Below are 16,560 nucleotides of genomic sequence, written 5' to 3' on the forward strand. Positions count from 1 at the left end.
CAACACCTTCCTGCACATAAACTATCAATGGCCTTTTGCTGTTTTATGTGTGCTGCACAATGCAACACACATGGAAACAACAAAAACGAGGAGACATTAACCGTTTCTCCTCGTTTCGCCTATTTAAGACCAGGTTTTCCCTGGTCTTAAGTTTGGTGCTGCCTCATATTTACGCCACCCTTGTAAATAGGGATCAGCGTCAAAATCAATGGGTGTTGCTGTGTAAATCCCACCGCAACACCAATTGCCCCCCTTTCACTCTAAGTACAGCATGAAAGGGGGCCTTATTTACAAGGCAGCGTTGAGCCACGTTAAGTGGCTTAGAGCTGGCTTGTAAATCAGGGGAAGCCCATATCGCCACAGGAACGCCACTAAAAGTGATGTTCCTGTTGCGATAGGGGCTTGTAAATATGCCCCTAATATCCAGCAATCTCAAACTCGGGACCTTCAAAAAGCCTTTCTGATGCTGTGACGTACCAGGGGGGGGCGTGGCTCACTGCTGGAGAGGTCACGTGATGCAGCTCACCGTCACAAGAAGGCGGCCCGACTCACCGGGCTCACACCAGACAAATGAACAGAGAGCCGAGCCAGAGCTCTGCCGTGGCTCCAAGAGCCCGTACCGAGAACCGAGCCTGGAAAATATTTGTCATATAAATCACGCGACAAACATCATGTAAAATTACGATAAACTTTCTTCAAGATTCAGAAATAATACGGAACCGTTTGACCTTAGTATACCAGATGATATCACTACATTCAGAGGTATTTATTTTAAGAAATGGTTAGCAAACATCCCCCCCACAACCCCCTCTCAGATGACAATGTCATTAGAGGACTATGGTGTAACCCTATAAGTGGTCTTGATTCTTACTACATAAGGAGTAACATTATATCACCCCCGCTGCCATTATACCCTCTTCAATCAAACGCCGCGGGCGTCTGTACAGCACACATACTGAACTCGCATATCACAAGGTGCTTTTGTGTGTTGTAAAGAAGGAAAAGGAGATGCTGTGGAATCAAATATTTGCCTAGGATCACACAGTTTATCCATATGGGGAAGCTGAAACTGATCCCATGTTTTTTTGTATTTCCAGTGGCGTAGCAAGGTGGGGTGTGGGGGGGTTCCGCCAGAGACGCATGTGTTTTGAGGACTGCAGCCTCTCACCACCCCTGCTCTTACCTGTAGTCGTGCAAGAAAAGCAGGAATCAGTCGCCAGCAACCCCCCCACCCACCCCCCTTGCTCTTACAGCCACCACGGGGCAGCAAAGGCTGTGACGCCATGTGCGGCAAAAAGGCCTAGCTACGTGTGTGATTTAGACACTAGATGGTTATCTCTTTCTCTCTCCTCTTTTCACCAAAGATTCAGGCTTTGTCTTCATTTCTAAGCACATGAGGTAGAGCATGGGTAACAGGCTGAAGCCACAAGAAAGCTTGGCTTTGTTTGGGCTTGGAGGGCCCGGTGGATCTAGAGCCAGGCATCGGGCTCGAGCCCGACTTGAGCTTGCAGGGTGGTGCCCACTTCTAGCTCACACAACAACAGGAAGGGCAGATAACTCACCATAGATCACCTACACCAACAGAGAGGTGATGACTTCCCTTGTAACATGCATTGGCAATGCCAATAGGTCTCGCCTTTTAGACGACTAGCTCTGCTATTGCCTTTTGTTAATGCTGCACAGCATGGGCATTGTTGACTTTGACAATGATTTGCAGCATGACTAAAAATATTTAAAACAAACACAAGGAGATGATGGACGGAGCGCTGAAACTTTTCAGACACTCACCCCCAGTCACAGATCTGGGTTGAATCCATCCTTGTTCTTTAGCTCGCTTCGCCACCCCAGTTCAGACCCAGCTATATGCACATCAATCTTGACCCTGTGCCTCATGGGATAACCGTCCAGCCCGAACTGCCAAGCAAGGTCTTTCCTGAAGAGGAAACAAGCATCCTGGGACCAGTTTCGGGCTAACAGCCCTCTTCAGCCAGGGTAGCTTGAATCCAGTGGCACAGTGAGTAAAGGACCCACGTCTGGGCATACCCTGCCAACTTAGGGCAAACAAAGCAAACACAAGGAGATGATGGACGGTGCACTGAAACTTTTCAGACACCCATCCTAGTCAAAGATCTGGGTTGAATCCATCATCGTTCTTTAGCTCACTTCGCCACCCCAGTTCAGACATGGCTATATGCAAATCAGTCTGACCCTGTCCCTCATGAGAGCAGTCAAGCCCGAACTGCCAAGCCATGTCTTCTCAGAACCGGTAACAAGCATCCTGGAACCAGTTTCTGGGTAACACCCTTCATCAGCCAGGCTAGCTTAAATCCTGTGGCAAAGTGAACAAGAGACCCATGTCTGGGCATACCCTGCCAACTTAGGGTGAACAAAGCAAACACAAGGAGATGATGGACGGAGTGCTGAAACTTTTCAGACACACCCCCAGTCACAGATCTGGGTTGAATCCATCAACATTCGTTATCTCACTTCGTCACCCCAGTTTGGACCCAGCCATATGCAAATCAGTCTGACCCTGTGCCTCATGCGAGCAGTCCAGCCCGAACTGCCAAGCCAGATCTTCCCTGAACTGGAAACAAGCATCCTCGGACCGGTTTCTGGGTAACACCCTTCATCAGCCAGGCTAGCTTGAATGCCAATGGAGTCAAGCTATCCTGGCTGATGAGGGGTGAAACCCCGAAACCAGTCATAGGATGCTTGTTTCCAGTCCAGGGAGGACCTGGCCTGGCAGTTCGGGCTGGACTATTTCCATTGGGCGCATGGTCAAGAATGATTTGCATATGGCTGGGTTCAAACTGGAATGGCATGGTGAGCAAAAAAGCAATAGATTTAGGCCCAGATATCTGTACTGGAATGAATATATGACATTGTTCTGCATTCTTTCCATAAATTGTTCTTTTTGCAGCTTGAATCCTGTGGCAAAGTGAGCAAGGGACCCACGTCTGGGCATACCCTGCCAGCTTATGGTGAACAAAGTAAACATGTGTTTTAGTTACTCCTGAAAAAGGGCTACGTATGCCTAAACACATTGGGTTACCCAGGATGTGCAGCGCATTCCAATATACTGGTTTACTATTGTAGATGGATCCTGAACGAGCAGTGGTGGAAAATCTGTATGTGAAGCTGTGAATCATGAGCCACTATGAAGTAGGAAAGGAGGAAAGTCCTTTTGTTTTGTATACCCTCAAACACCCTAGTGGTGTAATGCTTCATCATTGGGACACCCTGACGCCTAAAAGTCAGGGTGGGCTCGACCGTATTTCAGGGAGCTCTTATAGATGTATTTGACCAGGGTGATAACGTTTTAAAAATCCACAGACAGATCCCAGTTTCCCTTTATTCTTGTATCCGTCAGGGATATTAAAAAGGAAGAAAATAGGGTCATATGGGATATTATGATTCTAAGACACTAATGCCAACATGTTTCAGTCCACTTTATGCCCCTTAAAGGTGCTGGATTGTCTTCAGGGCAATGACCTGATTCCCCCCTGGAATAACTATAGTATGAGAATATAGTGGATAGTAACTTGGCGGTACTGCCTTAGACGGGAAACAACCTTTACATCGCGGTCATTAGACCGCAATGCCTTTACAACGTGGTCGTTATAACGACCGCATTGTTACAACGTGATGCCATTACTACGCAAGTCATTACATCGACTTGCAGTAGATGGCACTCTAACATAAGGAATAGTATAATTTACTATTCCAACACCTTCCCTACTGTTGTGTAGGCTGGAGTTGGATTAGTAAATGATATATTCCTAATGTTATGGCGCCATCTACTACAAGTCGATGTAATGACTTGCATAGTAATGGCATCGCGTTGTAATAAAGTGGTTGTTGTAACAACGGCGTTGTTAAATACCGCATAATAAAAGCACACGTTGTAACGTGCTATATTCGCCTTAGACTGCACCTAAGGACTATGGACAACTATGAAAACTTGCACCTGGTGGTGTTGCAATGGGCTGCGGTACTAGCCCACTGCACTAAGAACCCTTGAGTGTGTGAAGCTTATTCCTCATGGTGGTGTACTGGGGAGCTACAAGCCCCTCCGAAACCAGTCCCTGAGTGCATGAACCTTGCACCCAGTGAAGGAGTACCAGGCAGGCAGTACTATCCTCTCCACAGAAGGGTCCCTTGAGTACCTGAAGCTTGCATCTGGAGGTGGTGTACGGGCAGGTGGTGCTAACCCTCTCCAGCCAGGCTCCATGTTTTCTTGAAGTTTGTACTGCCTCTAGATTTCATGGCTGTATACAGGAAGTTGGAAAATGGATGTCCAAAAGCTGTCTAAAGCTGAATGTAGGAAAAACTGAGATGCTTCTATTTGGGTGTGACACCTCATCCCTAAATATCAATCAGTGGCGATTGCCCTGGCAATATTGTATTGGCTACCAGTTAGAAGTTTTAAGTCCCTCTGCATTGCCTTTAAATCACTACATGGGCTTGGTCCTGATTATTTTACATATAAATTTATGGGGTATGTTCTAGAAAGGAAGCTTTGTTCAGCATCGTATTTTAATCTTGTAACTCCAAGGGCAAAAGCTGCATCTTGGGGGAAGAAGAGGTTGTGTGGCAGGCACAGTCAGCTTGTGGAATTCTTTCCCTTGGCACTTAAGAAAGAAAACAATCTTCTTGTTTTTCGCAAACTTTTAAAGACCTGGCTGTGTAACAAATAGAATGAGGCCCTCAACCAACCTTTTCCATTTCCTGTTAGTCCCTTTTAAAAATCAAATCTGCTGCTCCTAGTCAACCAGGGGTATTAGTGCACAATACAAATTATAATTTAATTTCATTTGATTTCATTTACATCTCATGCAGTATATGGGTTGCATGGCACACTGGGTTGTGTGCCCTGTTGACTCTTCAGATTTCTCTGCACCAAGACCCGCAGCCTGGAATGACAGAGTGAATACCCTCGGTGAGGGGTACTACGGATAGCACAACCAGTGCTGCAGCCCCAGGGGGACCCTCTTCAGTACCCATGCCCTGGGTATCAGGGGTAACATTTATTAGGGGCTACCAGTGGTGCCTGAAGTTGCGCTAATTGTTGTGCATGTTTAGGGTAAGAGCATGGTACTAGGAACCTGGTTAGCATGGCACCAGTTCACCTCAGTCAAAGTTGCATCAGAAGCCAGGCTAAAATTGTGAAGGGGAACTTCAACAAGAACCCAGTTTCTCACAGCTCTTCAGAGTAAGTTCAAGATATTGTACGTATTGCCAACTACTTAAGGCTTAGATATTCACGGATTAGGAGATCTGCTTTTTAAATTGTTTTTTGTGGCTTGACAACATTCCTTCTACCCTTGCATCATGCTGGCATAGGGGTATTCAGTAAGGTGTTGGTGAAGCCAATATGCATTGTACGGGATTTTCCTTGGTAAAGATTTTGGGGCAGATTTACAGGCCCCTCGCACCACTTTTGCGTCACTTTTAACATGGATAAAGTGATGCAAAAGTGGCGCAAGGGGCCTGTAAATCTTCCCCTTACTCTGCGGAATTTGTTGGAATTTTTCAGGAACTCTGCGGAATTCCGCAGATTGAAACTCCACGAGCTCCACACAGGCCTTCTCTGAACCACCCCCAAATTGATAGGCACACTACAGTATAACTGCTGGTGCCACACTTCAGGAGGGCAAAGATACACCTGTGGGGCCGTGGGACCTGATAACCTGGACCTGTGTGGTGCACAAAGAGGATGACTGCCATTGAAAGCGACGGTGTGCCCTTCCTGAATAGTGGCTGGCCTGGGCTGACTGCCTGCTGCTGTGGCACCCCAAAGAGTGCTATTCAAGGGCCTTGTTGGCTGGCCCCCTGTTCTCTTGGGAAGGTCTCATGGACATCAAAGACCTCCCATGAGGGACCCACATTGTCCACTTGTGTCACCTGGATAGCGGTGCCCTCTTAATTGCCCACATCGTCTGTTGGATCCTAGACCTCAAAACATATAGCAGTTTTGTTGGTGATGAGTGGATCCTGTTGTGGGATCCAGCGTGGCCTACTCGTCAGTCGTGCTGCACCTCTCTCGTGTGACACGCCATCTGCATGCTCATTGCGTTAAGTGTCTGATTCACATGGTGCAACCCTCGGAAGTGAGGATATGCCTGTGCAATTGCTGCCTTCTACCTCGTGTGGCACTGCTGAACTTGCATATGTGTGTGTGATTGGAATTGCACAGTGCAACCAGTATCAACGCACACCAGGAGTTTTGCCTCATGTCCAAGGAGGTACAACATTTACAACTCTTCATTGTGCGTTACCGGTATTGTCTGAATGGCAAGTATCAACATGCACCAGGTGTTGTGCCTCATTTCCAGGGAGATACGGAATTTGCAACTCTTTGTTGTGTGAGATCAGAATTGCCTGGTGCAGTTCATATCACTGCGCACCAGACTTTGTGCCCTGATTGCCTGGGTGGGACTCTGATCGACGTGTGCTGGGCGTGGTGCCTCTTCCTTCTGAGAGGCTTTCAAGTTAATTTCCCGACCATTGCTTGTTCCTTTTTGACCATCAGTGCGGCGTACCAACTGCGCTCTCCTCCACTGGGCCCAGACGACATTGTGCAGCCAGGTATTGTTCCCCTTAACCGGCCTGGGTATTGAGAGTGACGGACGAGGTCAAAGGTATGCTTCTGACAATGATCGGAAGTGGGAGACTCCATAACCCCTCCCCACTGTGCTTCATAGAACTGGGCTGGTACCAGAAGGCCCCTGGTGGAACCTTTTTGAGTGATCAACTATTACTCTTAACCCACTTCCTGTGGGTAAACTTCCCAAATGGTGACCAAACCCCCCAATTGAAGTCTTAATCATAGGTTGCTCAATCGTGCTAGATGTGATGGAGTAGATTCTTCCGTTTAATTGAACCGGCCGTGGGACCAATCGTGCCACGGGGGCAGTATTACTCTTTGGTATAAATCAGTCAATTCCAACTGCTCCGGTCGTCTGCCTGGTTACAATGAGCTTGTTTGTCAGCCCACCAGTTCGTCTTTCAAGGTCCCCATGTGTGTATTTCCCCTTTTCCTCTTTCACTTTACCGGTATCTCTCTATTTCACTGTCTCACCAGGCTGAACAATCGCCTTTATCCCTTATCCCTTGGTCCTGAAGAGATCCTGCACTGTAAAAGGGTCGAAACGCGGTTGACTGTATTTGAAAGCGAACCACTTTAACGGCTCTGACTATTGTACACAGAAGCTGGAATCATTACTAAGTTAATTTTTGGTCGCCTTTAAAAAATTGTGGAAACCAAGCTGTACACGTTACATATTTTTCACTGTTTGTTTTATGGTTCCATTTAACTGGGGACACAAAAGCATTTTCTTGGTCTATGTATATGTCAATTCGAATTTTACAAATCTGATAAAAAGAACTAATGTGAACATAAAGTCTGCAAGGCCCACTTTCTTTCTGACATCAGCTTAACCCGTCTTTCCGATTGCAATTGTGCATTTGATTATTATTATAGATAAGCCTAACTTTCCGCTGGAACCGTTGTTTCTGTTACATATGACATACCCTGGTTCATAGTGAGTAGGGTTCCCCTTGTCCTTGTTCTCCACTTTCTAAAAGTCACATGTTCATAATTGTGACTTAACATCTGTCTTTACCAAGAGGATTACAATTCCGCAGATACCAAACATGACTTTTCTATCTGCTCAGAATCAAAACGTTATCACTCATTAGATCTAATAAAGGAACCTAGTATTTTCGTATGGGTGAGGCAGGCCCCACAGTAACAAATGAGTTGGTGAGTTTTTCACCACGAGAACATGTAAAACTTAAAAGTACATGCCCAACTCTTTAAGTACAATACACCCTACCCTATGGGCTGTCTAGGGCCTACTCTAGGGGTGACTAATAGTTAATAAAAAGGGTGTTTTAGGCCTGGCAAGAGGGTTGTTTTGCCAAGTCGAATTGGTAGTTCAACACTGACATCAGGCTGCAATGACAGCCCTGGAAAGTTTTTCAAGGGGCTACTTAAGTAGGTGGTACAATAAGTGCTGCAGGCCCACTAATAGCATTTCAATTACCAGCCTGGATTATTGTATACCACTTAACTAGGGACTTATAATTAAATTAAATATGCCAATCTGCTGTAAGCCAATGTTACTATGTTTTAGGGAGTGAGCGCAAGCACTTTAGCACTTGTCAGCAGCGGCAAAGTGCATCGAGTGCACCAAGTGCAGAGAGAGCACAGAGTGCTGAGGCCAACGAAATCTAAAATATAACATACAAGGATCTACAAAAGACAATAAAAATCAAACAACCATAGGCAAAGATATTAGGTCTGGATGTTTTGTGAGAAAGTAATAACTCCCAGCAGCTAATTGTGAAGAAGCCAGCGAGAGGGTATACAAATCAGAACTGCTGTTGTACCTGTAGTCTCCGCAAGAACCACATGGCGAGGAAAGCACTAGAGATTCTGGTAACAAACAGGACGGCTTCAAACAAGGCATATGGAATATGTAACTATCAGATTGCCTAAAAATACAACACAAAGATGGTGAATGATAAACTCACCTTCCAAAGGCCAGGTTGGCGCTGCTGTCTCAGGAGGAACTTTTAAGACTTCAAAGATGAACAAGGGATCTTCAGCAAACAAAGGGAAGGGAAGACTGACCGGTCTAACGGGAAACAACCTTTACAACGCAACTTTTACAACGCACTACCATTACAATGCAGTCATTAAATTGCAACATCCCTTACATCGCATGCCATTACAACGCAACGATTACATCGCATGACACTAGAACGCATACCATCACAATGCATGTCATTACAACGCAGTAATTACAAAGCATACCATTACAACGCATACCATTACAACACATAGTACCCTTACACTATCCAAAACTTACCCTACTAATGCACCCCCTGGAGTTAGAATAGTAATTTTTACCCCTACACTATCCAACACTTACCCTACTGTTGCACCCTCTGGAGTTAGAATAGTAATTTTTACCCCTATACTATCCAATACTTACCATACATTGAATGTAATGGTATGCGTTGTAATGGTATGCATTGTAAAGGAGTATGCGTTGTAATGGAATGCGTTGTAAAGGTAGTTTTTGGCAATTAGTTGTAATGGCATGCGTTGTAATGGCATGCGTTGTAAAGGATGTTGCGTTGTGAAAAATGCGTTGTAAAGGCATGCGTTGTAAAAGTATGCATTGTAACGTCATACAACCGGTCTAACAAATATCATACGGCAACATACCAACCATCATATGTCCACACAACTTACATCATGCATCGCCATAAGCACAATCTCACATCCATCTCATATGTCCTCAGTACCATACAACCTTTGACCCATAGATTTAGATGCTATTAAGCTTCATTCTGTTATGTCATTTATCATTTGTTGAACTCATTTATACCCATAGGGTTTTATGGAATTGAAAGGTGCTAAATGTTTGAAAAAGATCTAAGAGGAAAAGGGTGGGACTGCTTTATTTGCCATCCAAGGAAGTTCATCCATCTGAATTAATCACATGTCAAATGTGACCAGCACTGTCAGAGAATGGGCAAGTAGTTAGTGCCACTGTTATTGGCTGGGTGTTACTGGTTTAAAATTGGGTTAATGTTTTCCAACTGCCACGGATGGTATTAGACCTAGCATCCTTGGCGTGGGTCTCCTTACATCCACTCCCCTAGACCTCCCACGTGCATGACCCACTCTTCAGGCTAGACGCCCCCATGCCCCCAACAGTAGCCTCATGCGAGGACCCCCTAATGTAACCCTGACCTCTGACCTCACAGATCCTCCATGACCCCGGGGGAATAACAGAAACCCCAGCGTAGCAACCCCGATCCCCCGGATTCATGAAGTCTAGTCATAGAGCGGAACGATAGAATGCCCAGTTTAGAAATCACCCTTTCCCTAAGACCCCTAACTCCGTAGCCCCCACGCAGGGCCCCGAACCAAGGGAAATCTGGACGCCAAACGCACCATGCCAGGCTGTCTCCCCCTGCCTGAGGGTAGCGAGCCTCTCCCAAGTGAGGGGGTTGGAGTAGTTTCGATCACACATCCCGCCTCCCCGCCGGTCGTCTGGGAACCCTGCAGCAAGACTTCAAAGGATCAAGGTGCTAGCTGGCAGGAAGACCCCACAATCAGCACCGGGGCACCAGGGAACCGCCTGCGAGATCTCAGGACTTCAAAGAGAAAAGGACTTTAACTAGCGGCCCTTTCTGCTACAGGGGCTTGTCATTTTTCTTTCATCCTAGAGAGCCCTGCTGACCTGGTCGCGGCTCGTCCGACTTGGATCCTAAGTACGCTTCCTCCCTGTGACCCAGAGAGCCCTGCTGACACTGTCGCGGCTTGACTCGAACCCCAAGTACGTCCCGTTACCCCCAGATCGAGCCCTGCTGACTTGGTCGCGGCTCCACTCACCCCTAAGGACGTTCCGCTTCCAACTGCTCGAGCCCTGCTGACCTGGTCGCAGTTCAAGCCTGACGCTGGTACGTCCCATACCCGCAGCACCGCAGAACCAACGCAGCTCAAGGAGTGCGAGCCGAACACCCGGTATGTCCCGTATCCGCAGCACCAAAGAATCAATGCGGCTCGAGAAGTGCAAGCCGTACACCTGGTACTTCCCATACCCGCAGCACCAAAGAATCAATGCGGCTCGAGGAGTGCGAGCCTAGCACCCAGTACGTCCCGTACCCGCAGCACCAAAGAATCAACGCGGCTCGAGGTGTGCGAGCCGAGCACCCGGTATGTTCCATACCCACATCACCGTATCACGCGGCTCGAGGATTGAGAGCTGTACGCCTGGTACGCCCCGCACCCGCAGCCCCAGGGAATCAACGCGTCTCGAGGAGTGCGAGCCATACACCTGGTACGCCCCGCACCTGCAGCATCACTGTATCACGTGGCTCGAGGATTGAGAGCCGTACGCCTGATACGCCCCGCATCCGTAGTCCAGCAGACCCCACGTGGCTCGAGGATTGAGAGCCGGCTGCCAGGTACGCTTCGTACCTCCTGCCGCAACGTCACCGCTACTCTTCACAGTTCCCCAGAACCAGCCAGGACGCTGTGTACCTCGTGCCCGTGGACTCGTGACCACCTCCCTTGTGGGACTGTGAGTACTGGGAACGCCTCTATGACTAAACCAGATCGAACTGTCCCTTAAGTCACTATAAGTGCCTGGGGATACCCCAACCCCCCACCTGATTGTATGGTGTGCTCCTTGACCTTGCGAATCTGATGACAATTGTTATATAAAGAACCCTTTATTCGTACAATCAACTGGTGTGGTGTCCCTTTGTAGTGTGGTGAGACCTTACTGTGCACGACCATAAATGCACAACCCTCCCATCTGAGGGTCAGACTAAAGCGCTCGGCAACGTTCCTGGAGGAGGTGGGTCCCTGTGTGGTCAGAAGTATCTACCTCTACCACCCAGAGACCTCCAATTCCAACAGCTGGCTGCAGACCTCAATGATTGGCTGATGTGCTGTTGGTAGTGCTGTGATTGGATGTCTTCTCAGCTGTACTTCTCTGTTTCAGGTCCGGTGACTCTGGATCCTGGCACTGCCAATCGCCACCTCATCGTGTCGGCGGATGGAAGAAGCGTCAGCTATGGAGGCACCGCTCAGGATCTGTCCTATAATCCACAAGCATTTGAGTTTTTCCCCTTTGTGCTGGGGAGACAGAGACTCAACTCAGGCAGACATTACTGGGAAGTCAGGGTTGGTGACAAGACCCGCTGGAGTCTGGGGGTGTGCGATGAATCTGTGAGACGGAAGAGTGAGGAAACAGCATCACTGGACCAGGGATACTGGATGGTGTCTCTTCTGGATGGTGCATACTTGGCTTCCACTGCCCCCCTCTGGACCACACTGAGGCCATGCCAGCCTCTCAGGGCAGTGGGTATCTTTGTGGACTATGAGGCTGGCAAGCTCTTGATGTACAATGTGCAGGATAGATCTCTGCTCTTCACCTTCTCTGGGTGTTCCTTTCCCCCTGTCCTGTGCCCGTTCTTTTGTCCATGGAACCAAGATAAAGGCAAAAATGTGGCCGCATTGTGCATCCTCTCAATGACGCAGCCCGTTTGAGAGTCACATTTGGGGACAATGTGAAGCGACAAAAAAATATTGGGATCTTAAGTCTTGGTCCTGACTTGAGAGAAAGATTTTCAGGGAAGAGGGATAATTGGGGGAAGAGAAGTTCCTATTTGTGTTTTGTGTGTTTTGTGTTCTCTGTCTTGTGTTGTATGAGTCATGTTAAATGGACATAAACAGACACGACTCCAACATAGCTCAGCCCGTTCTTCTTACCTGATCATTTGACTTAGGACTTGCAGGCCCCAGGGAAGAGCGCATTTTTCCCACACTCCTGTCTGTTTCTCTTTATTCTGTATATCTAACAGGAGACACTTATGCACCAGTAACTCAGTCTAAGTGCGATATGCCAATTACGCCTTCCGCATTTAGGTTTCCTACTGACTCTCCTTACTCTTCTCAGTTGACAGCGGATGAGGGTACAGGATTTCTTATTCTGATGCCCTTCGCATCTGACAGCAGGTGAGGGTACAGGATGTGCCCTTTGAATGCCCTACACTTAATAATAATAATAATAATAATAATATGTCCACATATAAAGCGCCATGGTTACACTAATGCCAGTGTGTCCCCACACTTGTGGCAGCAGGTGAGGGTACAGGATGTCTTCTTCTGATGTCCTTCGTATGGGATAGCAGGTGAGGGTACATGATGAGTACTTCTGTTTTGATGGTGCTTAGTTGTAGGCAGCTGTTTTTTTATCCATTTGGCGACGGCTTCCATGCCTTCTCGAAAATTGTGTCTGGCGGTGTTGGGTTTGTTGCATAGGGAGAGGATGAGTTGGGTGTCGTCTGCGTTTGACACAATGTTGAGTCTGTAGGTTCTGGTGATGGGGGCGAGCAGAGCTGTATAGATGTTGAAGAGTGTAGGGCTGAGGGAGGACCCCTGGGTGACTCTGCAGGTGGTTGGTGTAGGATCTGAGAGGAAAGGGGAAAGGGAGGAGTCTGACCCGCTGCGTTCTGCTGGAGAGGAAGGAGCGGATCCAGTTGAAAGCCTTGTCTCGGATCCCTGTGTCGTGGACTCTGCATATTAGGGTACGGTAAGAGACTGTGTCGAACAGCTGAGGGCTTGTGGAGGATGAGGTCTGCTGTTTCTCCTTTGTCCAGTAGGGTGCAGATGTCCTCTGTTACGGCGAGGAGGGCGGTTTCCGTACTGTGTTTTTTTCTGAATACGGATTGGGAGGAGTCGAGGATGTTGTGCTCTTCGATGAATGTGGCAAGTTGGCTGTTGATGGCTTTTTTTATGACTTTCGCTGGGAAAGGGGAGCAGGGTGATGGGTCTGTAGTTTTTGAGGTCGGTGGGGTCTGCCGAGGGTTTATTCAAAAGGGGTTGATCTCTGCCTGTTTCCAGTCATCAGGGAACGATGCGGTTGCCAGGGAGCGGTTGATGGTGTGGCAGAGCATGGGTGCGATGGTGTCGGCGGCTCTGTTGAAAATATGGTGGTGGCAGGGGTCCGTGGGGGCCCCGGAGTGCATTTACTTCATAGTCTTCACTGTGTCTTCGGTGGTGAGGGCTGTCCAGTTGTCGATTGTTGGCTTCAGGGTGTCAGGGATTGTTGGTGAGTGTTCAGGTTGTCTTCGTTGAAGTTGTCGTAGATGCTCTTGATTTTGTGGTGGAAAAAGGTGCTGAGTTTGTCGCAGAGGTCTTGTGTAGAGGGATGTTGGTGGACTCGCTGGTGGGTTGGGCAAACTCTTTGATGATGTTGAAGAGTTCTTTGCTGTTGTGTGCATGAGTGGAGATCCTGTCTTCAATCGCTTTTTTCCTCGTATACAGGATGTCTTCTTCTGATGTCCTTCGCATGTGACCTTTGGATATTTCATAAGTGGGCCCTGGGGGTTAAGAAATTGATGCAAAGTGCCACTTTGAGATCAGAAAATTATATTTCTTTCTCTTTGAAGCAATGAGCTACAATCACACTGAAGTGTCAAAGATGTGTTTCCCCTCTGAAAGTCATTATAACATCTGTGATTCAGTAAACAGGTGTTTTCTTATATAGATTGTGTCATATTGTGGTAATGACATGTAATATGAAATTTGCAATGTGTTTTTGGGTACAGTTGCTCTATTAATGTATTATTTGATTGCATTATTGTCCCTGGCTTGGCATTAATATATTGATGCCATGCTGATAAAAATAATTGTGTCCAACAAAACATGTTATTTAGATGAAGTGAAATAATAAATGCACAAAATTCGAAAAAACAGGTTGTCTATTTTCAGTCAAGTTCGGTGGGCTAAAGGCCCTGTGGGGGACTCAGGTAAAAGCTGTTGTATAAAGTAAAGTTTGAGAAATGTCTCTTTCCATCACTCTCCCTACTCTTGTGTGAAAACCTGGGTGTTGTTGCAGTACTCCCGCCCCCCACACACACAGACACTTTTAGCCTGTTTTCTTTTTTAATAATCTTTTTATTAATGAAAAACAAAGAAAACCAACAGTGGGTGCCACACAGTATGAACCAAAAGAAATATACATACATATATTGCGAGGTAGACGGATAACCACAAAGGATAGAGCTGAGCCATGGATTTTAACAAGTGTGCAGCCAGGAAGAGCGCAGTACACAATCAAAGCCCAGGCCAACCGATACAGCCCACAAACCCCTCCACTCAGAAAAACCAGGATCATCATGAAGATCAGCAATTTCGAGTGGCAGGAGAAATGAGCTGCAACAAACATCGGGGCTGAGACAATGGCCGCAGCCAGCACGGAACAATAAGAGACGCAACACCTTACAAAGTTCATCTCAAACAGTACAGCCCTCATAATCCGTCCACCCACCAAACAGGATTGCTCGTTAGTACAGCCCCCAATATCAGGATTCGAAAAGGATCTTGGAATAGGAAAAAACAAAAACACCTACTTTACATAAACCCCTTCCCCCCACCCTGCACCCCTGCATGCAGCTTTCGCCAGTCCCCAACTAGCAGTGTTGCTGTCACCCCATCTAACTATGATAACTAAAAATAGTAAATGGAGGAGGACCGCCGTCTTATGGGCCCCCGGTATCCCCTCTCCCCCGCCAGAACCAAGCCTTCCCCCGTATACCGAACCACCCATCTATGAAAAAACTCGTGCAAAACAGGGGAAGCATTAAATACAGCCCTCCCTCCAATAAACACAATGGTTGCGAATCCCACATCCATCAAAGCCACGATATCCAGCCCAGTCAATTAGTCTCAGCCTTGACCTTTCCGATCAGGTGTGCGAACTTCTTCCGGCCGAACCGCCGTCACCACAGGATAGTAAAAGTGCGTAAAAAGGTCTTCACAGTACACCCTGAGACGAGGAAAAGAAGTAAAATCATTGAAAACCCCATCATCAGTAAATGCCCTCCTCATCAACGAAAACTCCCCACATTGTTCCCATCGCAATCGTATTAAGGAAGGAAATGTTGCGGTTTCGAGCCAATAACAGTTCCCAACAGGAGTCTTCGGAAAGGTAGCACTGAATTGTCTTCCCACAGTCAAAGGCGATGTTAAGCACGATGATCCGTCCGACACTCCGAGCTCTCGGTAATCGGCCAACTCGCTATCCAGAGGCTTCAGCACCTCTTGCTACACGGGGCCTCCATCTTCCGACATTATGGTCATTGTGGGTGTCGTAGCTCGCTTTGGTGCTGTCAGTGGAGCAGGGTCCGGTCTCATATGCCCTTTATCAAACGTACCAGCAATCATTTTATTCACTAGGGCTTCCACATACGAATTAAGTGCCCCGATGGCCGCCAGTACAGTTCCCAACGATGGTTCAAACTCTGCCCGTCCCATCTCTCCACTTTCGGTGGTGACCTAATTCACTTCCACCAGAGAGCCCGGTCTCTCTGGGGAGCAGGCAAGAGTGGAACGGGCGTCGGTGGAGGGCGAATTATCTTTCACCACGGTAGCAATCTGCACTCCGCTACCGCAAGCGAAGTCCCCGACCCAGCGAACACCGGATGGTGGCAATCCGGGACCCCGGTCAGGGGCCTCCGCCCACAGCCTCAGTCGTGCCACGTCTCCCCTCCTACGATATCGAACAACTCCGAGAACCGCTGTCAAAATCGGGCAAAAACAACCTCCATTTCTGTAGACCAGACGGCCGATGTTATTCAACTGGAACCCGGCCATTCCAGTACTCGAGGCCCCGGCTCCAAAGTTGGTTTAGGCCTCAAACTTAATCTCGACGTTACTTCGTCTTCCGAGCCAAGCTCCCACGGCCGATGTTATTCAACTGGAACCCGGCCATTCCAGTACTCAAGGCCCCGGCTCCAAAGTTGGTTTAGGCCTCAAACTTAATCTCGACATTACTTCGTCTTCCGAGCTGGTAAAGTTTCCGGGATCGCACCATCAGACATCACTCCGGTTCATCTACACGGAGGAAGGGCGCGGGCTCAGGATTAATATCAGAATCATCTGGCAGGAGACGGAGGTCGGCGGAGCCGGGAGCCTAAGCAGCCATCTTGGTCGCTAGCGTGGCTCCTCCCCTTAGCCTGGTT

The 16,560-nt window shown here is 47.8% G+C and overlaps 1 protein-coding gene across 1 annotated transcript in view; it reads left to right on the forward strand.

Annotated features, from left to right (window-relative positions):
* LOC144807992 (E3 ubiquitin-protein ligase TRIM11-like) overlaps positions 1 to 12,220 on the forward strand; it is a 229,913-nt gene extending 217,693 nt beyond the window's left edge. The window contains exon 8 of the mRNA XM_078673566.1: positions 11,535 to 12,220. Coding sequence (XP_078529692.1) covers positions 11,535 to 12,082 — 548 coding nt within the window. The 3' untranslated portion in view covers positions 12,083 to 12,220. The remainder of the gene's footprint in view (positions 1 to 11,534) is intronic.
* The last annotated feature ends 4,340 nt before the right edge of the window (positions 12,221 to 16,560 follow it).

This window comes from Lissotriton helveticus, chromosome 1_2 (assembly GCF_964261635.1).
Source record: "Lissotriton helveticus chromosome 1_2, aLisHel1.1, whole genome shotgun sequence".
In the NCBI taxonomy this organism is placed as follows: Eukaryota; Metazoa; Chordata; class Amphibia; order Caudata; family Salamandridae; genus Lissotriton; species Lissotriton helveticus.